General features: G+C 45.2%; 1 protein-coding gene across 6 annotated transcripts in view; it reads right to left on the reverse strand.

The window, feature by feature from the left end:
• Positions 1-27,737, reverse strand: part of CAPN7 (calpain 7) — a 371,178-nt gene that overhangs the window by 103,559 nt on the left and 239,882 nt on the right. For all 6 annotated transcript variants that reach the window (XM_085630640.1, XM_085630642.1, XM_085630639.1 and 3 more), the window contains one exon: positions 15,285-15,420. In XM_085630640.1, the coding sequence (XP_085486766.1) occupies positions 15,285-15,420 (136 nt within the window). The remainder of the gene's footprint in view (positions 1-15,284; positions 15,421-27,737) is intronic.

Genomic DNA, 27,737 nt, shown 5'->3' on the forward strand with positions numbered 1-27,737 from the left:
GGGGCCTTGCTCGTACTGGGTCTGGGTTCCTGTAATGTGGGGTCGTCTCTGTTTGTTTCCCATTGTACCCTTGGTCCTCTCCGGTTGTTGCCGCCTCGCCTGGGGCCTCTCCCTAAAAAAGGTTGTTGGTAGGGTTGCCAATTGTATCCAAACTGAGGAGGTTGAAAAGGTTGCTGCATGTATGGATTCCATCCAAATGGGGGTGGTTGTTGATACTGGCCCATTTGTTGGTATACTCCCCGATTTCTTCTGGATCTGTTTCCTCTTTTCCAATTCTTTCCCTTCCGTTCTTCAAAGGACGAGTCACTGGAATATTTTTCAGATCCTGTGCTTTCCGTGTCTGAGAGATCTGATCTTTCTTTTTCTGTGGGGTTGTAATCTTCCTTTGAGTATGGAAAAGTCTTTTCAAATTGGAACCTTTTTAGGTCCTTTTGGAATTTTGTGATTTTAGCTTGAGTTAGGTATTCTTTGTATTCATTTATGATTTTGTTGTTTTCTTCCAGTTTCTTTTTGAATTGTGCAATCGTTATTTGAGTTTTTAATCCATTTTCCAATGTCTTAATTTCTATGAGGAGGGCGTCAGAAAGTCTCTTCGCTGTCTTAATAATTAAAACCAACCAATCTCTGGTACATTTCCAAGCGATCAGTGCCCAACAGCGTCTAAATTCTGGGTCATTGAGAAAGATTCGCGGAGAGTTTGCTACGATCAGACCGTTTGGAGCGATGTTTCCCCTTAAATATTCGGTCATAATCGCTCCGTGTAGTAGGGTTTTTAGTTGGGTCCTTTTTAATTCAGTTAATGAATCCCAATCCCCATTATTTTGGATTACCTGTGTAAGTGTGGTGTCGGAGATTAATGATGGTTGCGCTAGGATAGATGATATTTCGTCATCATCATAGGCTAATCCTTCTGCCATATTCAAACCCTTTTGTGGATCACTATATGGGGGTTGCCTAAGCTATTCCTGCAGGGATTCCCTTTAACAAAAGATTTTTTTGTAGGGGTCCCCTACCCTTTCCTAAAGGGTCGTGATATTGGCTCTCAGGGCTGTGGAGGCCCCTCAAAACTCTTTTTCACGTGTGGAGAGTGAGAAAATGAATCTAACAGTTGCGTTCTCCCAATGCAACTTTTTTTCACTAAGGACAACTGTAGCCTGAGACTGTATTCCCCGTCCGGGGGTACAGTTTTTTCGAGATGGTCCTACTGTACTTGCGTCAGTTGGAATATCAAAGATATTGACGGAAACGCCTCACTCACATAATAGTGACATGCTTCATCATCGGCGTTACCTCCACACCCAGATAAGGTGATACTATCTGGGCGGACTCAACCATAGATATACCGGGAGTTCTGATAAGTAGGTCACTGGTTTAAGAGGCGAACCAGATTTTTTGGTGCATACGTTAAAAATACCTACAAGTGTACCTCCTCTTGATCCTTTATTCTGAGGCACTTGTGATATCGATAAAAGCCTAATGTTGGGTTTTTTTTGAACATTAGTGTGTTCAATTTTACCCTCTGTTCAATGCCAACATGTTTCGGCCCTCCCTAAATAGCCCAGTCGGGTCTGGGGCCTTCGTCAGGGCGTGGTGTTTATAAAGCCTACTTATGAGTCCTAAATCGGGCTTCTTACATGTGTTCCATGCACACCAAGTGTGAGGCCTAGTGCACTCACCTGTATGTCTTTTGTTCGAACTCCAGTAGTATTTCTATAAGGAGTAAAAAAGATCTCTTTAATATACACTCTCATCTCTAATTCATGTATTCCATGACTTCTGTGCAGCTATAGTGCTCATAAGTTTTTCAATGATATTGAGTGATTTAGTGCCAACTGACTACGTGCTCACTATTCATTTGTATGTGAGACTATTTGTTCGTGTTACATATATTTATGCCATCTCCATTATATTTGCAACCTCAAAAAATGACTTCCACCGCCTTTAGTGATGATCTAATCCATATTTGTGATGTTTATAGAAAAACACGAAGTTCTTCTTAGTTTGTTGGGGACATAGCGATTGTTTAACCTTGGGATCCGAACCATCGGTGTGTAATAGACCCCCTCGGGTTTCAGTTGTGACCACACATGCCCTACTTCTGGGTGGTCTTTATGTGCTCTTAACCTTAGGTTCTAGCAGCGTGTTGAGTGCTCATATCACTATTATTGTGTGTGAATTCAACTAACAATTCTTTAAAATATAGCACCCTGCTTGGTGCAATGCTCACCTACTGGTGGATGCTATTAAGCATCATGCAGGCTGGAGTGTGTCAAAGGTGGCGTCCTGTAGTCACACACTGCATTAAATAACAAGGGTTTTAGTTATTCAAAACATCCTGTCTTTTCCCTTCCGTTTGTATGTGTGTCTCCGACCTTTGAACTCCCACTAGGTCTATTAATTATTCACATGCCCTTGTATAGTAGACACATGGTGAAAGATGAGGGATTCGTGTAGGCATTATTACAAAAGTCCGCTCACTTCTATTCTCCCCTATATGGTGATTCTACCTCCATTATTATGGCTGATTATATACTTTCTCTGTAATTTCCGCCCTCGATTTGCTACATCTTGCGGACTATTCTCCCCTGACCATGTCCCTCTAGGTCATGGGAGTAGTAAAGTCCCGCTGTCATTGTATGTTCTTGATTTTGATTGTCAACATGTTACAAAACCTTGTTGGTCTTCTATGCGTTCTGAGCACTCGTTCACATCCCCATTCCGGTTGTCTAGGTGAACCGTTTTACCGTATTACTCGTGATTCGCTAGGGTTAACGTTTACATGCAAACAACAAACAGTGGGCGTGTGACACTTATTTCCTCTTAAATACAAGCACCTGTTCACGTCCCCTTTTCCCGTTCTACTATGCGAATCCGGTTTTAGCATACTACTCAGTAAACCGCTTTGGTCTATGTTATATCATAAGCTATTATAGCAGGATGTTCCAAACTTACTTCGTCAAGGATCCGCCACCGCCGATCTGCCTAGTACACCAACTCGCCTGCCGTCGAATGATGATGGCACTTCCTCGGCTTGTTTTAAACCTTGCTCCTGATTGGTTTGTCTGGCGCTCTATCCCGTCGCGTGTTTCCTCTATCGTCAATCGGAGGACTACTCGGCTCGCGGGAAGTGCTGCGTTTGTATTCTGGGTGATCATGGGTATTGTAGTTTATAGCGGTTTTTTACGCGTTTTCTGTGGGACACCTTTATTCCGATCACCTGTCTCATATGTTAGCGTGCTCCTGTTAGTGTTCAGGGACTAAAGCGCTTCGTTGGGATTATGTGCATCAATGTAATTCTGGTGTTAAACCACGTATTTTTTATGTATACACCAGCACAACAAATTCACCCTCGCTTTTGGAAATGTACTCAGAAAAAGCCGGAATAAATGTATAACTAGTTAGATACCTTTCCGATCCTGTGGACCTGGGCCATTTGTTGTTTTCAATGTTTGGTTGGTGGTAGGTCTAAATTGTCTTTCATGTTCAGTTTCTCACTCTCCGCTCCTCGTTGTTGTTCCTGATCCGGTATACGGGAGCCAGCCTACTTTGTGTCCTGCATTAAGGTCTACGTACTTTGATGTTGTTTTTAAACAAATTTTTTTGCCCATTGGCCTCAAGCGTCTGCCATCAGATAATGGTTATTTAGAGCTAACTCAAGGTTGTCCACGGTATTTCTTCATTCAATCCTTGTGTTGTGCTAGACATGCGGTAGATCCATCGCTGTTCCAATTTAAATAGTTGTTTCTCAGTACTGTTGTTCGGTAACTTTTCGATTACTGTCCATGTGAAGTCATTTTCATTATGTTCAGTAGTCAGGAAGTGACGCATCATTTTTGTTATCGTTTTCCCACATCTGAATGTGCTCCGGTGTTCATTAATACGGACCTTGACTTTTCTAGTCGTCATTCCTACATACTTCTGGTTACAAATGCAGGTCATTACATACACCACATTCTTGCTGTTACAGTTGCTAAAGGAGCGTTGCTCCCAAGGGGTTTGTAAACCCACGTCGATCGTCTTACTGGCTTGTGTCAGCCGACACACATTACATGATCCACATGGGAAATGTCCGACCACCTCTGGTAGGTTCCACAATGTATTTTGTTGTCCTTGTCTTGTTGGTAACTTCGGGCGGGTATGTACAACAGAATCTTTTATCGATTTCCCTCTTTTGAAAGCAAACAACGGTTTTTCCAGTTTCAGGCCCCCTGAGTTCAAGGTTTTCCAATGTCGTAAGACAATTTTCTTTATTCTATTTGAGTCTGTTCCGAAGGTGGTAACACACACAATTCTTTTTTGTTCTGGTCTTACTACCGGTTCCAGAAGTCCTTCTCGGTTGTTATTTTTGGCCCTTCTATATGCTTGTTTTACTAGTCTCTCTGGGTATGTTTTGGTCTTTAATTTATTAAATAGTTGTTTTGCATGGGTTTCATACTTGGTTTTGTCTGAACAGTTTCTCCTCAGTCTTAAGAACTGCCCTACCGGCAAATTGTCTTTTAATGCCTTTGGATGGAAACTGTCATATCTTAATAAGTTATTTACATCAGTTGGTTTGTAAAACACTTCAGTTTCCAATGTTCCTTCCTTTGCCCAGATTTTCAGGTCCAGGAATGTTATTGAGTCTCCTTTCAAAGTCATGGTAAATTTCAGATATTCATCCCTAGTATTCAACCATGTAAGGAAGTTTTGTGCTTCATTTTCCTCTCCTCTCCAAATTATAAAAATATCATCTATGAATCTCTTCCAGACATTCAGATTCATCTGATATGGATTCGTCTCATTGAAGATGTATGTAGTCTCGAAATCATGGACGTAAAGGCAGGCAATGCTTGGGGCACAGGTCATGCCCATGGAAGTTCCGTGGGTTTGGAGAAAGTATTCGCCCTCAAATTCAAAATAGTTCTTTGTTAGGGCTAGTCTTGCACAATCCACCACGAACTGAATCGGTGTTATAGCCGTCCATGTTTCTTGTCTTAGTAATTTTTCAATCACTCTTAAAGAGGCCTCTTGTGGAATGCTGGTATACAGCGCTTCTACGTCCAATGTGATTAAGAGGTCTGTTGCTGGTTGGAAACTTAAAGACTGGAGTTTACGCAAGATGTCTTGGGTGTCTTTTAAATAGGATGGCATTTTCTCTACCAGTGGTCTCAAGAAGTGGTCTGTGAATTTGGAAAGAGGTTCCAAAATGGAACCAATGCCAGAGACTATTGGTCTACCTGGGGGAGGATTTTTATTTTTATGAACCTTTGGGAGGATATAAAAATAAGGAATCCTGGGATCCATTTCTTTCAAGAAGTTTTCTTCTGTTTTAGTGATCCACCCCTCCTCTCCTGCTTTAGTTACCATCTCACATATTTCTTTTTTCAAATCTGTAGTCGGGTCTCTCGGTAACCTTCGATAGTTCCGGGGTTCATTCAAGAGTTTCAGACATTCACCTCTGTAAACTTCGATTGGTAGAATCACCGTTGCTCCCCCCTTGTCCGCAGGTTTTATAATCACATCCTGCATCTTGTCAAATTCTGAAAGGGTTTCCCGTTCCTTGGAAGAGAGGTTGTTGAACACTCTTGTATCCGTATTTCTTAGTTGGTCAATTTCCCGTGTCACTGCTGTTTCGAATGCTAGTAAGGCGGGTGGCATCGTGTGATTAGGTGGGGTAAATCTAGATTTTCTTCTCAGACCCGTATTTTTCTCCTCTTCCTCTTGTTCAGTTGCTTCTTTACTGTGTTCAAAAAAGACAGATAGTCGTAGTCTTCGGAAAAATTCAGCCATTTCAATCCTAACGTTAAAAATGTTGGTTCTGTTAGTTGGAACAAAGCCAAGTCCTTTATTTAACACATCCTCTTGGGTTTTTGTGAGTACTCTGGTACTGAGATTTAATATTCCCGAGGGGCCTTGCTCGTACTGGGTCTGGGTTCCTGTAATGTGGGGTCGTCTCTGTTTGTTTCCCATTGTACCCTTGGTCCTCTCCGGTTGTTGCCGCCTCGCCTGGGGCCTCTCCCTAAAAAAGGTTGTTGGTAGGGTTGCCAATTGTATCCAAACTGAGGAGGTTGAAAAGGTTGCTGCATGTATGGATTCCATCCAAATGGGGGTGGTTGTTGATACTGGCCCATTTGTTGGTATACTCCCCGATTTCTTCTGGATCTGTTTCCTCTTTTCCAATTCTTTCCCTTCCGTTCTTCAAAGGACGAGTCACTGGAATATTTTTCAGATCCTGTGCTTTCCGTGTCTGAGAGATCTGATCTTTCTTTTTCTGTGGGGTTGTAATCTTCCTTTGAGTATGGAAAAGTCTTTTCAAATTGGAACCTTTTTAGGTCCTTTTGGAATTTTGTGATTTTAGCTTGAGTTAGGTATTCTTTGTATTCATTTATGATTTTGTTGTTTTCTTCCAGTTTCTTTTTGAATTGTGCAATCGTTATTTGAGTTTTTAATCCATTTTCCAATGTCTTAATTTCTATGAGGAGGGCGTCAGAAAGTCTCTTCGCTGTCTTAATAATTAAAACCAACCAATCTCTGGTACATTTCCAAGCGATCAGTGCCCAACAGCGTCTAAATTCTGGGTCATTGAGAAAGATTCGCGGAGAGTTTGCTACGATCAGACCGTTTGGCGCGATGTTTCCCCTTAAATATTCGGTCATAATCGCTCCGTGTAGTAGGGTTTTTAGTTGGGTCCTTTTTAATTCAGTTAATGAATCCCAATCCCCATTTTTTTGGATTACCTGTGTAAGTGTGGTGTCGGAGATTAATGATGGTTGCGCTAGGATAGATGATATTTCGTCATCATCATAGGCTAATCCTTCTGGCATATTCAAACCCTTTTGTGGATCACTATATGGGGGTTGCCTAAGCTATTCCTGCAGGGATTCCCTTTAACAAAAGATTTTTTTGTAGGGGTCCCCTACCCTTTCCTAAAGGGTCGTGATATTGGCTCTCAGGGCTGTGGAGGCCCCTCAAAACTCTTTTTCACGTGTGGAGAGTGAGAAAATGAATCTAACAGTTGCGTTCTCCCGCAAGGTAAAGGTATCTAACTAGTTATACATTTATTCCGGCTTTTTCTGAGTACATTTCCAAAAGCGAGGGTGAATTTGTTGTGCTGGTGTATACATAAAAAATACGTGGTTTAACACCAGAATTACATTGATGCACATAATCCCAACGAAGCGCTTTAGTCCCTGAACACTAACAGGAGCACGCTAACATATGAGACAGGTGATCGGAATAAAGGTGTCCCACAGAAAACGCGTAAAAAACCGCTATGTTATGTTATGTTAGTGCTATTTGTATTGCGCACGGCTGCTCCAGCGAAGGAGCGTCCCGGCGCACCGACAAGGTGGCGAACACAACACAACTGGGGAACAGAAATAATTATTAAGAAATTGGGGAGTGCAGGATTTAACAAAGCTCAGAAAATAAATGAGTTTTAGCGGCCTTGCGGAAGGAGAGCAGGTCACCAAAGGTCCGGAGTTTCAAAGGGAGAGCGTTCCAGAGTGCGGCTGCCCGCACCTTAAAAGAGCGACCCCCCACCCGACTGAGTTTGAACCGAGGGGCTACCGCTAATTCTTGGTCTAGCGAGCGCAGAGTGCGGCCCGGGATGTAAGGGCGCAAGAGTTGGTGCAGTAAGGGAAGTGATAGGCCCTTCAGAATTTTGAAGGAAAGGCACAAAACTTTAAAGTGGATCCGCTGCCTAACGGGTAACCAATGCAAGGCTCGCAAAGATTGACCGGCCGAGCAAAACCTAGGAAGACCTATGATCGCTCTGGCCGCAGCGTTCTGCACTCTTTGAAGTCGGGTTAACTCAGCCTGGTTTAATCCTATAAAAAGGGAGCTGGCATAGTCCAGCCGTGCCAAAACCGTTGCTTGCACCACCAATTGACGAGTTGCGGCATCGAAGTATTTAAGGGCAGGGCGCAGATTGCGCAGGATGCCGAAGCAGCAAGCCGCCGTCCTTTTGGTGTGGCCAACGAAGTTGAGGGAAGGGTCCAGCCAAACACCAAGGTTTTTGATCTCCGCAACCGGAGTGGGGGTCGGCCCCAACTCAGAGGGCCACCAAGTATCTCCCCATAGGTCCGTCCGCTTCCCAAAGATCATCACCTCCGTTTTTTTGGCGTTTAGTTGGAGACAGTTGGACGTCATCCAACCAGCCACCGCCCTGAGTCCTTCTCTGAATCTTGGGGCATCCACCCCCGAGTCCCCGCTGATCGTGACCGCTAGCTGGGTGTCATCTGCGTACGACACCATGGTCATACCACAGAGCTTCACAACCTCAGCCAGCGGCCTCACGTAGATGTTAAACAACGTGGGGCTCAGTGAGGAACCCTGTGGGACCCCAAGAGACAGACTATGACATTTGGACTGGTAGGGCGGGGACGCCACACAGAAGGAACGATCCCTGAGAAACGAACGGAACCACTGGTGTGCAGTGCCGATCACCCCTATCTCCTCAAGACGTTGCAGGAGAATGTCATGGGAGACCGTGTCAAAGGCGGCGCTTAGGTCTAACAAAACAAGCGCCGCCGTTTGACCTGCATCCAGAACTACCCGAAGGTGCTCGACCATAGATAACAGTGCTGTCTCCGTACTGTGGCCAGCCCGAAAACCATTCTGGGTGTCGTCCAGAATGTTGGCACGCAACAGATGACCAGAGAGGGCGGTGTTGACATGCGCCTCCGCGAGTTTGGCTGGCCACGGGAGAAGTGAAATCGGGCGGTAGTTCTCCGATTTTGTAGGGTCGAGAGATGGTTTTTTCAAAATGGGCATTACTACCGCATGCTTCCATTTCAAAGGCACTTGGCCTGATGATAGCGACGTGTTGATTAAGTCGCAAACCGGGCGAGCAAAAACCTGGTCTCTGAACATAGGTGGCTTGAGCGGGTCGTCCGGCGACCCCGACTTAACTCGGAGAGCCAAGGCCGTGTAAGACTCCAAAGAGAGAGAGGGGAGAGAGTCTAGCACCACCTGATCCAACCGGATGGGAGGCCCCATACTGGTTTGTGCAGTGGAGGAGGGGAAGGCCCTATATATGGTCTGGACCTTCTCCAGGAAGAAAGCCGCCAGCGCTTCACAATGAGTATTGGAGCTGATGGAGTTACCGGCCGGCTTCCTTGCCACAAGGTCTTTAAGGGCCTTAAAGATGGTTTTAACAGGATTCCCACTATTGCGAAACTCCAGAGCGTAGTATTCAGCCCGGGTTCTACAAACCGCGCGGTGATAAGACTTGACCGCAGCCATATACAGGGTTTTTTTGCTGCTGTCATACCTCTTCCTCCAGTCTCTCTCTGTACGTCTGCAGACACTTTTCAGAGCCCTCAGATTGCCATCATACCAGGGACTGGGGGCGCGGGAGCCACACTTACTGGAAACCATCGGGATAAGGGAGTCGAGGGCCCTGGTTACCCATCCGCAGAAATGGTCATAACCAGACTCCACGTTCTCCACTGCACCCAGCGGGTCGTCAGTAAGAAGGCGGTGGAGATCTTCCGCCTTTAATTTGCTCCAGCGCCGTCTGGGCATGGCTCGCAGTGGCACCTTAAGTGGGGCTTCATCAAGACTACAGTGAATGGTCACGAGTGAGTGGTCTGACCAGGTCAGGGGGAGGGGGGGGGCCACTGTAACCCCTTCTAAGTTAGAAAAAAAGGGGTCCAGAGTGTGGCCACCACTATGAGTGGGGTCCGAGACCAGCTGGAACAATTGAAGGGCCTCAAGGTCCGCCACCATCCCTCCCACAGAAGAAAGACACAAAGTGTCAAAATGGAGATTCAAATCACCAATGATAGAAAAATTGGCAGACCCTACTGCTAGTGAACTAACCGCCTCAGGGAGAGCCTCTCGAAATGCCACTGAGCTACCAGGTGGACGGTAAATCAGCAATCCTGACAAGGTAAAATGCGGAGTAACCGCAACCTTGAACAGGGCGCTTTCGCAGCCCGTGATGTTCTGCACACTCCAGGCGCAAGAATAGCACGATTTAACAGCAAGAGCGACGCCACCCCCTCTCGAAGAGCGGTTGAGCGTGTAGATGGAATACTCAACGGGGAACGCCAGATTCAATACCGTAGAATCGGTGTCTTGCAGCCATGTCTCTGTCAGACAAAAGATGTCAGGGGGGTCATTGTCCACAAGATCAGCAATATCCTGATAATGCTTGACCGCCGATCTGACGTTTAAATTCCAGATGGTGAGATGTCGCGAAGAGACCTTACTGCTTATGGCAGGCTGCACTATACAAGACCCCAAACAGGAAGGGGCTTCGAGTAGCCAGCCGCCACAAGCACAGCGATGGGGGCCACACAAAGGGTCACCGCGGACTTCGGCGCAGGGAGGCAGACAGGTATTAAATGCCAGGAGACTCTCCCTGGTATACATAAGCATGGTTAGAGATGCACCTGATGTAAATATCGCCACGAAGCCAGCGCAACCGGGCGCGGACGGACGCAGACGGGCAGGACTCTGGCACGACTCCGGCCACGCGAGGACGCGCCCGCTGCGCGATCCCGCTGCGCTAGGGGAGGAGCCTTAAATAGGTGTTCCCAGGCGTCACATGTGCATTCAAGCGCTGTCAGCTGGAAAAGCCTCAATCCACTCACCCCACTCCAAGATGTCCGCCAAAAACGAACCAGGCACCCACCCCAAGACCAGACCCGCCAAAACGGCGGTGAAGGGGCACGATTTATGGTGCAGGTAAGGGGCAATTTAAAAAAGGGTCAAAATGACCAAAACAAACAAGAAGAATATATAACGTTTTTAAAACAGCAGTTTTACTGCAAAAACGCGCAAGCGCTCTCGCAGCAGCAGCCGCCTTGTCAGGGGCTGAAAGCAGGAGGGACTCGCCCTAAATAGGTGTTCCCAGGCGTCACATGTGCATTCAAGCGCTGTCAGCTGGAAAAGCCTCAATCCACTCACCCCACTCCAAGATGTCCGCCAAAAACGAACCAGGCACCCACCCCAAGACCAGACCCGCCAAAACGGCGGTGAAGGGGCACGATTTATGGTGCAGGTAAGGGGCAATTTAAAAAAGGGTCAAAATGACCAAAACAAACAAGAAGAATATATAACGTTTTTAAAACAGCAGTTTTACTGCAAAAACGCGCAAGCGCTCTCGCAGCAGCAGCCGCCTTGTCAGGGGCTGAAAGCAGGAGGGACTCGCCCTAAATAGGTGTTCCCAGGCGTCACATGTGCATTCAAGCGCTGTCAGCTGGAAAAGCCTCAATCCACTCACCCCACTCCAAGATGTCCGCCAAAAACGAACCAGGCACCCACCCCAAGACCAGACCCGCCAAAACGGCGGTGAAGGGGCACGATTTATGGTGCAGGTAAGGGGCAATTTAAAAAAGGGTCAAAATGACCAAAACAAACAAGAAGAATATATAACGTTTTTAAAACAGCAGTTTTACTGCAAAAACGCGCAAGCGCTCTCGCAGCAGCAGCCGCCTTGTCAGGGGCTGAAAGCAGGAGGGACTCGCCCTAAATAGGTGTTCCCAGGCGTCACATGTGCATTCAAGCGCTGTCAGCTGGAAAAGCCTCAATCCACTCACCCCACTCCAAGATGTCCGCCAAAAACGAACCAGGCACCCACCCCAAGACCAGACCCGCCAAAACGGCGGTGAAGGGGCACGATTTATGGTGCAGGTAAGGGGCAATTTAAAAAAGGGTCAAAATGACCAAAACAAACAAGAAGAATATATAACGTTTTTAAAACAGCAGTTTTACTGCAAAAACGCGCAAGCGCTCTCGCAGCAGCAGCCGCCTTGTCATATAAACTACAATACCCATGATCACCCAGAATACAAACGCAGCACTTCCCGCGAGCCGAGTAGTCCTCCGATTGACGATAGAGGAAACACGCGACGGGATAGAGCGCCAGACAAACCAATCAGGAGCAAGGTTTAAAACAAGCCGAGGAAGTGCCATCATCATTCGACGGCAGGCGAGTGGTGTACTAGGCAGATCGGCGGTGGCGGATCCTTGACGAAGTAAGTTTGGAACATCCTGCTATAATAGCTTATGATATAACATAGACCAAAGCGGTTTACTGAGTAGTATGCTAAAACCGGATTCGCATAGTAGAACGGGAAAAGGGGACGTGAACGGGTGCTTGTATTTAAGAGGAAATAAGTGTCACACGCCCACTGTTTGTTGTTTGCATGTAAACGTTAACCCTAGCGAATCACGAGTAATACGGTAAAACGGTTCACCTAGACAACCGGAATGGGGATGTGAACGAGTGCTCAGAACGCATAGAAGACCAACAAGGTTTTGTAACATGTTGACAATCAAAATCAAGAACATACAATGACAGCGGGACTTTACTACTCCCATGACCTAGAGGGACATGGTCAGGGGAGAATAGTCCGCAAGATGTAGCAAATCGAGGGCGGAAATTACAGAGAAAGTATATAATCAGCCATAATAATGGAGGTAGAATCACCATATAGGGGAGAATAGAAGTGAGCGGACTTTTGTAATAATGCCTACACGAATCCCTCATCTTTCACCATGTGTCTACTATACAAGGGCATGTGAATAATTAATAGACCTAGTGGGAGTTCAAAGGTCGGAGACACACATACAAACGGAAGGGAAAAGACAGGATGTTTTGAATAACTAAAACCCTTGTTATTTAATGCAGTGTGTGACTACAGGACGCCACCTTTGACACACTCCAGCCTGCATGATGCTTAATAGCATCCACCAGTAGGTGAGCATTGCACCAAGCAGGGTGCTATATTTTAAAGAATTGTTAGTTGAATTCACACACAATAATAGTGATATGAGCACTCAACACGCTGCTAGAACCTAAGGTTAAGAGCACATAAAGACCACCCAGAAGTAGGGCATGTGTGGTCACAACTGAAACCCGAGGGGGTCTATTACACACCGATGGTTCGGATCCCAAGGTTAAACAATCGCTATGTCCCCAACAAACTAAGAAGAACTTCGTGTTTTTCTATAAACATCACAAATATGGATTAGATCATCACTAAAGGCGGTGGAAGTCATTTTTTGAGGTTGCAAATATAATGGAGATGGCATAAATATATGTAACACGAACAAATAGTCTCACATACAAATGAATAGTGAGCACGTAGTCAGTTGGCACTAAATCACTCAATATCATTGAAAAACTTATGAGCACTATAGCTGCACAGAAGTCATGGAATACATGAATTAGAGATGAGAGTGTATATTAAAGAGATCTTTTTTACTCCTTATAGAAATACTACTGGAGTTCGAACAAAAGACATACAGGTGAGTGCACTAGGCCTCACACTTGGTGTGCATGGAACACATGTAAGAAGCCCGATTTAGGACTCATAAGTAGGCTTTATAAACACCACGCCCTGACGAAGGCCCCAGACCCGACTGGGCTATTTAGGGAGGGCCGAAACATGTTGGCATTGAACAGAGGGTAAAATTGAACACACTAATGTTCAAAAAAAACCCAACATTAGGCTTTTATCGATATCACAAGTGCCTCAGAATAAAGGATCAAGAGGAGGTACACTTGTAGGTATTTTTAACGTATGCACCAAAAAATCTGGTTCGCCTCTTAAACCAGTGACCTACTTATCAGAACTCCCGGTATATCTATGGTTGAGTCCGCCCAGATAGTATCACCTTATCTGGGTGTGGAGGTAACGCCGATGATGAAGCATGTCACTATTATGTGAGTGAGGCGTTTCCGTCAATATCTTTGATATTCCAACTGACGCAAGTACAGTAGGACCATCTCGAAAAAACTGTACCCCCGGACGGGGAATACAGTCTCAGGCTACAGTTGTCCTTAGTGAAAAAAAGTTGCATTGGGAGAACGCAACTGTTAGATTCATTTTCTCACTCTCCACACGTGAAAAAGAGTTATCCTGGACATTCCCCGCCGCAGCCACATCTCTAGCCACCTGAGAGACCTTCACTGGCTCCCGATCATCAAATAAATCACCTTCAAACTCCTCATGCACGCCTACAAAGCCCTCCACAATACCGAACATGCATACCTCAAACACTGCCTCTCCTTCCACACACCCACCAGACTTCTCCGCTTTGCCGAACTAGCACTGACTACTGTCCAACGGATCCTTAAGACCTCGGCTCGAGGAAGATTCTTCTCCTATCTCGCAGCAAAGACCTGGAACTTCCTGCCTCTGCATTTCAGGCAATCACCGTCACTGCCTCAATTCAGGGAGGCCATTAACAGCTGGCTATTCCACTGAACTGCATACCCCCCACACGTCTTCAGACCCGAACGGGTGATTAGTCGCACTTTACAAAAACCCTGATAGATTGACAATGTCAACAGAAACTCACAACAACTCCACTGTCACCTCTGAGCTCAAGAACAAGCTGGTGCACTGCATTTTGTCATATCAAAGTACAGGACCATTAAAGCAAACACTGGATTGAAAACAGAGTTCTGCAATGTGCTGCTGGGGGGAGCCACTGAAAATGAAATCCATCGAAGACAGTATTGGACCAAATTCAGCTATAGTAATAGCATTTACATGAATTTGGGAAGTGGTTCTGAAATGGTACACATCTAGAACAGGGTCTGTTTTAAGAAACTAAGAACCTATCAGACATCCATCTCCAGGAAACCACCAGGTAATCAGTAAAGTAGATTCAGGTTATACACGAGCCTACACTTGGGTCAAGTGGAAATAACCTTCTAAAGACATTTTGACCTCCAAGGGAGTGAGGAGGAAAACTCTTTACTCTGCTGATAGATTATGGAGAGAGGGTCCAGACCAGCTGGCAGCCCAAAAGGACCACTGCAGCTCCTCTGTTTTCTCAAGAGGATGCTGATCTTTCGCTCATCCCTTCGAATCTGCGGGAGCTGTAACGCCTCTGGTGCAAGGCTGTGCTGTATAAGGTCACACATGCAAAGAATGATCGCAGAACCCACTTCATCAAGTAAAATTGCGAACCGCATAATGAGGAACTGTGGTGTGTGCGTTATTCAGTGAATTTGACTAAATATTACCATTTCTCTCACTGTATATCTGGCAGCAGTAGGTTTGCCTCGTATTTTATTTCTGTTTGTATCACTTGTCTATTCTATGAGCCCTATTTCTTAAAAACGTAGCTTAGTATTTTTGAGGCTTGGAATGTGTAAAAAAGTATTACAACATTTTTAACTGTGCGTTTTATGTTTTAGGACCGTCCTAAACAACACAAAAACAGGGTCCTACTGGAAGTAAAGATATTCAAAACATAATATTCACAGGTTTTACAACAGAAACCATCATGATAAGAAGTACTGCAAGCACAGACCACAAAAGGACAGGTCTGCCTACCTTGTCTGTGATGTGTCGGCTGAGAAGGACCCAGACTGCAGCGCCACCTTGTGGGCACTTGACCTCCAGTCTGTACTGGGGATTGTTAGCCAGGCTGTAGGCATCTTTCACTGGGCCTTGCTTTGCGTCCCACGTGCTATAAACAGGCAAACGTTTATTTATTAATTTTAAAAGAAATAGCGCCGAATGCTTTCAACTCATAAAAATACCATACAGTAATAATTATAGTACAGATCAGAAATACACTCATTTTACTGCACATACAAAATTCTAAGAAGCCGATATGATGTCGGAACAACTCTCCCAGCGCTGCTTAATTGTCCAGAGCGAAGGATGCGTCATGGAAGGAACAGTAACAAGGGTCACAACTCCAGCATAATAAATAACCGAATGATCTCGTAGAAGAAAAATGGAAATAACAACTAACAGTGAAATACTGGCTGGCAGCAGAAGAGGATACAGGGGATACCTGTTCGCAAACCAGACTCAGCTCCTTCTACACCTACTGGCCTTCGAACACGTGTGCAATGTGCGATGCGACCTTTGCACAAGGAGGTCAAAACCAACTGCTCATGCGCAGGACGACGAACAGCACCTCCCAACAAATGATTCATTAGGCGGGTAGTTATTTGCAAATCCTGAGAACAGCTATGAATACAGGGATGGTGGCCGTCAGGGGACGTCCAGCTCCTCGTTCGCATTCACACATTTTTTATGGGGGGTGGTGGTGGGGGGGGGGGGGGCAGCACATGTCATTCAAAGGGAGATGTGCTATTTAGAAAAAAGAAAAAAGAAAAAATATTCTGGGAAGACATCATGGGGAACCTGCAATTGTCTACGACCCTCCTGCGCGCTCCCCCAAGGCTGCTTAACACGATTCACAAAGGGCAAGGTATCCCCTGGGGCAGCTTCCGCTCTGCAAATCATAAACAGCCTCAAGTAGGCTTCCTTGTCTGAGCAATCGATTACAAAAAGCAAATACGTCACAAGCGAAAAACCACGTAATTACTTCGTGACTCAGTTAGGAGGAGACGCCCCTTTTACAAGTCCATCCTAATCGCAATTCAGAAGGTGTTGCAGAAAACCTTCTGCGAGTCAAAAACACCTTTCTTCCTTGCAACAGGCTTAGTCCTCAAAAACAAACATTTGCAGCTGCAAACCCTCTGATTTTGCGAACTGCAGATGCTGCAGCCATCAAAGTGATTCATACAGGAGGTGAGTGGTCAGCGGGGCACTTTACTGGATCCTTCAGGGGCTATAGGACTCTACGATTTGGTTTGATGATGGAGCCAGTTATTGCGTGGCAGATCCACTGCCCATTTACACCCACTCCCAAAAGGCACAGCGTGCCAGGGGCGGCTCCTTAGTTATAGCTGAGGAGCGTCGCCCCACTGGCCAGAGCCACGTGATAAAAAAAACAAAAAAACCCCAAAAAACTGCTTAGTATAATTTTTTTCCACTGGCACTGCCGAGTGGCCCGAGTCTAGGGCGGGGCCATTTTCTTTGTTGATAGCAGATTAATCAGGGAGGAGGAGAGTTGCACACTGTTAATGCGCATGTCGGTTTGGCTGGCATTCTTAGGCTGGGCAAACTGACATGCGCACTTAGGTTTCAGATGGGTTGTAGAAACGCCACAGGCTCCTATGCACTGCCTGAGCGGCAAACCAGACCGCTCAGACCAATCCTGGTGCTGCTCTCATGCTCGGTTTAGCATGAGATCCGCACCGGGTTAGGTGGGGAGTCTGGGAGCTTTGTGCAAGGCACGAGGAAGAAGCAGGACTCTGGCAGGGCCAGGTAAGTCCTTTATAGGCCGAGCCTTAGCAGCGCGTGAGCTGCTGCGAGGCATGCAGTATTGGAGTATGGACTTGAAGCCCCACCTACTCACCACCCATATTTTTGATTGGCTTGTGTCATTGTCCTTTGTAAATGTTGGCTTCCACTTCGTTATGGGGCTTGTTAGTCCTTCCTTGGTACCGCCTTGTCTGCATTTGTTACCTCCCATAATGACTGGACCTGTTACTTGTCTAGTTACACGGTCTGCGTTTCAAGTCAGTGAGCACTATTTTGTTAATAATGGTGACAATGGCGGATGCTTCTTGTATTTGCAGCTGCCCACAAGTGGCTGCCCCCTCCCCCCACAGCATTCAAGGGACAATGGCAGCCTCTTTCTGTTTTTAAAAATGTTAAGCTAAACACAGCGTCCGCTTCAGGGACACAGCGTTAGGTTTAATTGTATTTTTTTTAGCTTGAATGTTAAGTGCGGCGCCCGCTTCAAGGACGCCGCATTCTGTTAAATTTTTTAACTTGAATGATGAGTGCAGCGCCTACTTCAGGGACGCCGCGCTCTGTTTCATATTTTTTTTTAAATTAACTTCAATGGTGGGCGCGGTGCCCGCTTCAGGGGCACCACGCTCTCTGTAATGCAATAGGTCTTGCATTTTCCAAACTTTGACCTATTGGTATTGTAAATGACAATGCCTTTTATTATTATAAAAGGCATTGCCATTTAAATGACAATGTGTTGTCATTTACAATACCAAGAGCTCAAAATCTCGCAATTGAAAGACCTATTGCATTGCAAATGCTTGTGTTCTTTATTTCTTCCCTCGCGTTACCCCAAAACTTGGTTTCAGTATCAGCCGCTGCACCCGTTGTCGCTCATATTGTCACTCACTAGCCCCTGCACTTTAACATAGTACCGGAAAATGTGGACCCGGACAGATATTGACATCAGGATGAGAAAAAAAAAATTATACAGGGAAATAAAGAAACTGGGGCAGTGGGGAGACTGGCAGTGATACAGAAAAGCACAGGCACTGGACTGGACTGGATGAGGCAACATGGGACAGGGTTAGAAACACTGGGACATCGGGGCACAGGACTGTGGGACCTCAAGTATGGAGGAGCACAGTGAGACATGGGCACAGGTAGATTCAGGAGGACACTGGAGGAAGGCTAGATATGTAGAGGAGGGCAATGCAACACTACAGCAACTGGGCAATCCTTGAGAGAAGCAGTGCTTGTTGTTTCTTGAACTATACGTGTGAGGTACAATGTTGGATATGGTAGACCCAAACACACCATAAAAGGTTTCTCCAGGCACTTTTAGTACTTTAGAAGGTAAACAACTCTCATTCTATGATGTAGTAAAAGTAATATGTTAGCACAGCAGGCAAAGGTTTTTAACTAACATCTGCAGCTTTGAAGGCTAGTTGAACTGCCTGCAATTCCAACACACCGAAGTGGTGCAGATGCTCCTAAGGGGATTAATGAACCTGAATTTTGAACCCTATCATGTGTGCGCCCCATCCCATGAGGGATGCATTCATTGTGATGGTCACCTTCCGTTCTAGGTCTAGAAATTATCTACCCAGTAAAAGATTTGATCTATTCCACTACAGTCATTTGTGCCACTCTGTATCAACACTAGATCCAGCCCCCAGTGAACTGTGACGATTGTGCGGGTTAATATTCCTACAACATTGGGAAGCAAAGCTTTGAACTGGCACCCCAAATCTCATGTCCTGTATCAATTCGGAGAGTGGAAGTAGGTGTCCTGAGGCTTTGCCATGTAGTCTCTATGCTGCTCGCATTGAAATGGTTGGTAATAATCTAGAAGTTGATTAACAGTAAATCGATCATGGCAAGGAGAGTTCTGTCTTCCTTGAGGATGATGAAATACAATGAGTGCACCTCTTATCCTCACTGCAGTACAGCAACGGTCTCTACAGCCACTTTGAGTAAGGATGTCACCTTTTCCAATAGCAGCAGAGATGCAGGTTGCTGATTTTGTGATGCTAAAGTGGATAATTTGGGGTTTCATATGGAATTCAAGACAATGAATATCCTTGGGTTATGGTGAAAAGTGTGACTTGTCTGTGTTTATGGCCTCCTACTGTGGGAAGTAAAAACTTAGACTTCCCCTGACTTATGTTTTGTGGTGGAGGCACATGCAAAAAGCCACTGCTTTGGCACTCTAAAACCTTATGCATCCTTGTTTAGAAATCTGCGTGTTATAAACTTGATGTGAGCTGGCGGTTTTGCTCCTAGTTTGAAGATCTTCTTTGGCCATGGTGAAAAGTATGTTTCTGCTGTTGGTTTACAATACCTTTAGACTTTTCTGTTTCCAAATCTGTCTTGATCTTCTCTAGCACCTCATCAACCTCTAGCCTGAAAAGTTAATCACCATCAAAGGTAGAGTGAGGAGATGGTGCTTAACTTCTTGGTGTAGCCATAAAATATGTAGCCATGTGTGGTTCCAAATGAGGACGGACGTGCTGATTTATTGGGAGGCTGGATCAGTGGCATCCAAAGAGCACCAAATGCTAAGGCTGGAGATTATTTTGCTCCACTAGACAATCTCCTTAGACCATTTAGGCAGCCATCCGGCAGATATTGCAATAGTTGCTCCAGCTCCTCCCATGGGGGTCTATCGCGCTTTGCCAATAGGGCTATAAAGTTGACAGTAGAATATTTGTGTAGCTGGACATACGGCTACCCGCTTGCAGGTTGCATGAAGATTTTTGTTTTCTTTATCTGTGGGCGGAGTGTCACCAGTCTCTTGCATGAAACCTAATTTCCTTGCTCTGTGCACCGCCTCTGAGTCTGGGAAAGCATGGGGTCTGACGAGGAGAGGGTGAAGTGAAAAATACTTGATCTTCCTCTCGACGCATGTTGTGCACTGTGACAGTATCTATACGTTCACTGTGCAACTTATATCAAGTCTTAAGCGTAGGCAAGTACTGTTTAGTTTTCTTGGAGAGGAATATTGTGTTGGTGCTGCCTCAGTGATACCAGTTTGAAATGCAATGTTTCATCAGGTTGAGAAGCCTTTGCTCTTGGTAGGGAGGCAGTGAATTTGTAGTTATGGCACCCTCTTAAAGGAAGAGTTAGGACGAGTTGGCAATGGGAACGTTGGTGCTGGGAAAATAGCTATCTTTTTTTCTAAATATGAAAAGTTTTAATTGCAGGTGATACAGCCTCTTCAAATGTAAGCTTGTGCTTTTCTGAAATGGTGACCGAGAAGTGTGTGCAGTTTGCACTACAATGTGGCCTGTTTCCATCAATAAAGATGGTCCATTGCTGAGCATCAGCCAAGGTGGCTGGACAGATTACATTCTCTCTCTTTATATGCCTTTTTCAGTTCTGAAGTTTTTGTGGGAGTCTAATACTTTTTGAATCTTCTCAGTGCTGGAGTTTGAAACTTTTCTGGTGGGCAATATAGCTGTCGGCCCGACTGCAGAAGTCTAGCCTTTTGTTGAGTATTCTCCTCACATAACTCCTCACACTGCTTAAGAAATGTCCCTTTGTATAAAGAGTTGAAACCCCAATCTTTTGCGGGATGGTTCTCAGCAAGTTGCAAGGCTGAACCCTGTCTAGAGTTGACCTTCAAGGTTGGCCCTCAATGCAGAATGTGGAAACCTAATGTGTAGTCTTGGTTGTGGGCACAGTTGGAGGAAGTGAGCATGGACCTTGCTCTCTAGAGATGCGTGTACTCCATTACTGCTGACTTTCTGGCTTTCCAGATGGTTTCCCCTGATTGACATCAGACTCAAAGCCATCAACGTGTTCGCAAACAGTTATGCTGGCAGACGTTGTAGAGCAATAGTGCACTGTGTCCACCTTCTATCTCTTTGGTTGTTGGAATAAAAATTATGCTTTTGCATTGTTTTACGGAGGTTAGCATTCACTGCGCCATTTTGCGTATCGGAGCCTTTTCGTATCATGAACTAAACCAATCCTTTGCCATTTCCAAGAAACGGCCTTCTCTAGGTTATGTTTCTGCGGAGCGGAGTTCTGCTACACTACACTAATGAATACACTGTTCTTATTAGCATAACCTTTCCTGTTAGATATAGGCTTTCTCCCTATTGTCTAGTGGTGGGTACAGGCAGACAATGTGTGCCCGGCCTCAGAATCGAAACCTGGCATATGACAGGGAAAAACAGGAAAATGGAGTTGAATGTGAAGATAGAAGGTTTGGATTACATATTGATAAATCGTATGTGGTTCAGGAAGATGACACTTTTGTGAAAGAATTGTTAGATACTCGACCCCTGCCTCCGTATGCCACGCAAATAATATATCCCACTGTTTCAGTGCCCTCACAATCGCCCGTTACAGTTATGTCCACTGTCTCTACTGCGGTTATGTCGACTGCTGTGGCTTTGGCTCCTCCTCCTCTTTCTTCTGTTTATTTGCAGTCTGTGGCCACAGTGACTGTTAGTACTCCTGCCACACCTATTGTCTCAGCATCCCTCTCGCCAGCTCTTTCTCCCGCGACACAACCCTCAGCAACTATAGTGCCCGTTACTTCTGTTGCTACTCCCACTGTGGTTTTTCATCCTCCGACATTAGTAAGTAGTGGGACACCGGTACGTGGATTTGAAGATAGGGATTGGATGAAATTTAAGGAGTGCATGGGACCGTTAGTGCGATCTGATGTGGGAGATGATGAGAAACCGGTAATAGCCAATCAGGCTGCACAGTGGGCTCGTAATCCTATTTATAGTGTAGAGGATGTCTGGGCGAATATCACAGATTTTGAGCCCTTTATACAACAGCATGCCCTTAAACACATGTACGCTACTTTAATTGGTCTTTGGCAACAGTATTTTGCAGCAGAAGCCCCCTAAATTTTATATGACATTAGGGATCAAATGTGTATTAGTAAATTGGGACCAGAATAAGTCTTTGCTAATGTTACAACAATAATAGCTTATAGGGGAAGACTACATGGGAAAAGTCCTAGGTCGGTGTCCCACTTTCCGATGCGGGAGGTTCTTCCTATATATCATCCAGGGTTGCCGGAATTGACGGATGGCCGTGGTAATATTACTAGGGCGAGGGTGGCAGCAATGGATTTATACTCTGTGGAAAAGAAATGAAGTTTTGTCTTTTAAGACTAATTTGCCTGAGCCTAGGAAAAATCCTACTGAATATTATAAAGAAATGACTGAAGCTGCCTCTTCCACTGTAATGACTCTTGCTGATATTGAAATATTTTTTGGTTAACTGGTTCCGGTTGATATTTGGATGCAGGTGCACACGCAAGATCATGTTGTGGAATTGGGAGGTACATGGGATCAAATTAAAGCATGAGACCAGGAAAGAAAGCCGGGTGATAAGCCCCGGATGGAAATTTTGGCAGTGCCAGGTCGTATTAATACCTATATGCATTCCATTATTCTGCCAAGAAAAGTAGATTGGGATAAATTGACGGCTTGTCGACAAAAGAAAGATGAGTGTGTCTGATTTTTTCACTCAGTTTGAAGGTACGTTTTTGGATTACAGTGGGCAGGATTTGTCAATTGCGGGAGGCGTCTGGATGTGATTTGCTTCTAATCTGTTTCCTGAAACTGCGACTCGATTGCAGGCCTCTGAAAGTACTTGGTCCATCTCTTCCACCTCTGTCATTTCAAATATGGCACATTATTATGAGGATAGGGATAATGAGGAAAAGGAGAGGACAGAGAAAATGCATAAGGATTTAAAGATGAAGGTGTTGTTACAGCAGGCTTTTAGAGGGAATGGCAGAAGACGTGGAGGTCCTGCCCAATAGCGTCCACGCACATGTAGGCAGTCAAACACTACGCCCCTGGGTTCGAATCAGTGTGCGTACTGTAAAGAGGAGGGACATTGGCATAGCGAGTGCCCTGTGCTTTTGCAAAAGGTAGTGGTCCACAGAGGACGAGGTTCTCATGGACGGGGTCTTGGAGCTGTTGGGGCAGACAGGGCTCAGAATGCTGCAGCCTCACAGGGGCGTTCTGGTAATAACTACTTCGATGACCATTGGGATGGACTGTACTACCATGATGATTATGATATGGAGGAAGTGACAAGAATGTCTTACAGCTAGGACAGCCAGGGACAGAGTGGGGGACCAGTTGCGATGCCTGTAGACCAGTGTGGTCCTTATGTAATAGCGGCACTGAAAGGTATGACTATGGAATTTTTGGTGGACACAGGTGCGACAAAAAGTTCTGTTTCTCGAAATATGGTCCCTGGGGTGGCTCTGTCTGGCCATAATAATGTTTCGGTAGGTGTTTCTGGTGTACCGGTTGTAAGACCCATTTCAAGACCCCTTGCGTTGATCATTGGTCCTTTCATTGTGGATCTGCCATTCTTGCTGACATTCAACTGTGGTGAAAATTTGATGGGTCTGGATTTGTTGAAGAAACTGCATACTACTATTTATTGTTCCCCGGCAGGTGTTTATATGACAATGGGACCAGAAGTAGTACGAGCTAAACTGTGTTTGTCCAAAGATGCTCTTCTTCGTCATGTTGAATTTGATGACGTGCCACCCACTTTGTTGGTGACAGGTGATACAGATGTGGGACTACTGCAGATACCTCCAGTCTCAATACAAGTTAAGGATGGTGCTATTTTGCCCCAGATCCCTCAGTATAAAATAACACAGGCAGGAGAGCGAGCCTTATTGCAAATTATTCAGGATTTGATTAAGAAGGGAGTGGTTGAAGAGACGACTGCCAATATTTGTAAAAGCCCTATTCTTCCCATTCTTAAACGGACACCTTCAGGTTCCCTTGATGAACGTGAAGATGTTTACCATTTTATGATTGATTTGCGCCAAGTTAATAAAATAGTGGTTCCCCAGTTTCCAGTGGTCCCTGACATTACTACTCTTTTGACAATGATTCCTGTTACTGCTAAATTCTTCTCTGTCATCGACTTGAAAAATGCATTCTTCAGTATTCCTATTCATCCAGAGAGCAGGTACTTGTGTGGGTTTACACTAGCTGGTAGAAGTTTTAGATTATGTGACTAAAATGAAAAGAATACTCATAGCAGGTCCCGCTAGGTAGGTGCCTGAAGTTACCATGCTTGAGGATTCACTTGAGAATGTGAAAGAGATACAAAGTGTAGCCACAATAGAGGAATTAGCAATGTGGCAAGAAAGTACAGCACAACTGAACGATGAGGGATGTTGGATTCATAAGTCAGGGAAGCAGAGATGGATATTGCCAGATGCATATGTTCTTCCTGTAGTCACGATGGCCCATGGCCCAGCCGATATTAGTGCTAAGGGTATTTGTAAGTTGTTCAACCCTGTATGGCAAAATGATAACATTTCGAAAACAGCTGCACATTTAGTGAAGTATTGCATGGTGTGCATGATGCACAATCCTGGAAAAGGTACCTCTACACCACCCGGTAATTTTGCACCACCCACTTTTCCTTTTGAGGTCCTTCAGATGGATTACAAAGAATTAGATAGGTGCAATAATTTGAAGTATGTTTTGGTGGTTGTCTGTGCATTCAGTAAATGGGTTGAGGCTTATCCTACTAAAGACAATACAGTTATTACGACTGCAATGGTACCCCTGAAGGAGTTCTTTTCTCGTTTCGGCTTGCCCCATTTGATTTGGAGTGATAACGGAAGTCATTTCAATGCCAAAGTGATTCGATTGATTTGTGATGGTTTGAGTATCAAGCAGAAGTTTCATGCTGGTATCACCCACAGTCAGCCGGGTTGGTTGAGAAGTACAATGGTACTCTCAATTTAAAATTGGCAAAGATTCAGGAGACAACAGGGTTACAGTGGCCAGATGCTTTACCATTAGCTCTTCTATCGACAAGAACAGCAGCACATTATAGGACAGAATTGTCACCGTACAAGGTTGTTTTTGGACACCCGGCAAATGTCTGGGCCGTCCCAGGCCCTAGGCGATTCTCTGACATTGAGTACCCTATCTTTGCCAGTTAACTGAAAGTTTGTGTTCTTTTCACCAACAGGTCCGGGTAGCCCTGCCAGCTACACTAGTGGGGCCCTGACATTTCGTGTTGGTAAGAAACTTCCAGCGGAAGAAGAGTTTGGAGCCGCGATGGAAGGGACCGGAGCAGGTCCTCCTAGCTACACGCACAGCTGTCAAGGTCGCTGGCCGAAAGAACTTTGTGCATGCACCTCACTGTCGCAGGATACGTCTACCTTTTCCCTATGATCAATGGGTGAAGGATGGATTAGGGGACTCAACGAGTGTGAGATGGTGCCTCAGTTTGCTACCTTCAGCGACGCCAGGCTGACTTGGACCACAACGGATGACGAAAATGATGAAGTGTTGAATGCAGCAGTTCCTCCGGAAATATGGGCTATCCAGGAGCCTCTTTTCACTGATCCCTCTGTGCCTGGAGTCATTCGGTACAATCTGCGCCCTTGGCTGAGGAACGGTGCCCCAAAGGAGAAGTCAGATTAATTAGGAATGGACTGTGTAAATTAGGGTGTACCTTGCTATAGTACCAACGGAGTTAGTTTAGGGTGACGTGAGATTTGTGCACTGTTTGAACATTGGACAGGATCGATCGAAAGTATCCCCTTGGGGGTACATTATCCTGGTAGATGTGGGAACCCGAGCTTAGGACAGAGCAAGCACCACCGCCGGTGCTCAAGAGAGCCAACGTTTTGCTGGACAATAGGAGCCTGTACAAGTGAGGCTCTGAGGGTCACTGGGAACTTGTATATTCTTCTTGCTGACATTTCACCCCCTTGTTTGATCATTTGCTAAGCATCCATTTGCAAGAAAGGTTGCTAATGAAGAGTAGCCAGTGATTACCCTTGTTCATACACGCATATTTTGGCCTACCAAGAAAAAGATATGTGCTATTCTTGTGATTTTCCTGCTATCGATTCTGGGTGGGGTGTCCTGGGTTTTGGAATCCGATTAGGATGCACCGTCATGTACTAAACCTAAGGTTGTTTCTCAAATCCGCACAAAAAGGACAGCCCGAGTAATGTATATCTAGACACACATAAAAGATGTTTTGGAGAAGGTACAGCTTGTTATCCCACCGAATCTGTTCTAAGTTTATGGACTGATTACCCACTGTCACTTGTCAATTATACGTATACTCGCCCAGCCCATATCGTTGAGGTTAAGGGGTGAGTTTGGTATGGGGTATCCTGGCATGTTTGTATTACAGAAAGCCACAAGGAAAGGGGTATCCGGGGTGTGATAATAACACATATTGTGATAATTAGTACATGAGAGAGCAGAACATTACCTTAGTGGGCTGGCATTCCCAAGATTTAACGGTTACCTGAAAAGCTGGTTATTACCCTGCATGTTGTCCGATAGTAAATGGTACGGACGCATTTTTGTATGTCAATAGTCCTGGAATAATATTGTTCACAAATACGATGTCTCTAGTAAAAAAGAAGGATCCGATTACTCTTGGGATGAATACCAGATATGCTCTGTAGATTATCAAGGTCCACTCTATGCACACCCAGGATTTTATTTCCTGTCTAATTGTACTTATTCAAATGTTTATAATGGCACAGAGGATGTTGCTCTAGGAATGGTGCTTCCTTTGGGTGTGCCTTGCAAGTACAGTAAGCCAAATGTAAGGTGGGTAAAAAGAACTTTAACTGCAGAGTTTTGTGATGGAGTAACAGATTTGGAAGACAACAATTTGTGTAATGGGATCACATTTGGGTATATTCCCTCCTCCATCATTACCTTTGGTGGTACTGCTATGGCTAGGGATGAGAAAGCTGGAGAATATTTTGGATGTAAGCTGCAAATACTGTCTAACTCTACGGTAGCAGCTTTGCCCGATATCACCACCCAATTGGAAAGTATGCGGAACAGACTAGGTATGCCGTTGACTTCATCTAGGCAAAAAGTGGTGGTGTGTGCGCTGTAGTAAGAGACCAGCATGTAGTTGGGATCACAATATGGAAAAGAACATTATCCAACACGTTTTAGACATCCTAGAAAATGTTAAAGGAATGGAGAGTGGGAACTGGAGTTGGTCACTTTTTGGTGGATGAGGTTGGATCCTTGAAAAGGTGATTTATTTAATTGTGATCTTGATTTCTTGATGTGTCCTGGTCCAGTGAAGCTGAAGATATGGAGTGCTCCTAAAATTATTTATTAATGAATTACATGTCTTTTTGCTACTTTACAAAACGTTTAGCTCATGCTAAAAGGAGGGTCTGTTGGAATAAAAATTATGCTTTCACATTGTTTTACGTAGGTTAGCATTCGCGGCGCCAATTTGTGTATGGGCGCCATTTTGTATCATGATCGAAACCAATCCTTTGCCATTTCCAAGAAACGTCCTTCTCTAGGTTATGTTTCTGCAGAGCTGAGTTCTGCTACACTAATGAATGCACTGTTCTTATTAGCGCATACCTTCTCCCACTTGTCTAATGGTGGGTACAGGCAGAGTGACCTTGAATAGTAAATAATGTGCGCCAGGCTTCAGAATCAAAACTTATTCTTTAGTAATTTACTGTCCAGCTGCATCTTTCTGGAAAATTCCATGGTGGGCGTGCTTTCATTGGTTTCCAAGTGTACATAAGGTATCGTTATGCTTGCTGATGCCAGTCCCTCTGCAGCACTCCTAGCCACTGGGCAGACAGGGCTCAGCTCTGAGTGTACTTTAAATAAACTGTTATTAGTTTGTATTCTCTACTGTCTGACCGAC

This window comes from Triturus cristatus, chromosome 10 (assembly GCF_964204655.1).
Source record: "Triturus cristatus chromosome 10, aTriCri1.1, whole genome shotgun sequence".
Taxonomy (NCBI): Eukaryota; Metazoa; Chordata; class Amphibia; order Caudata; family Salamandridae; genus Triturus; species Triturus cristatus.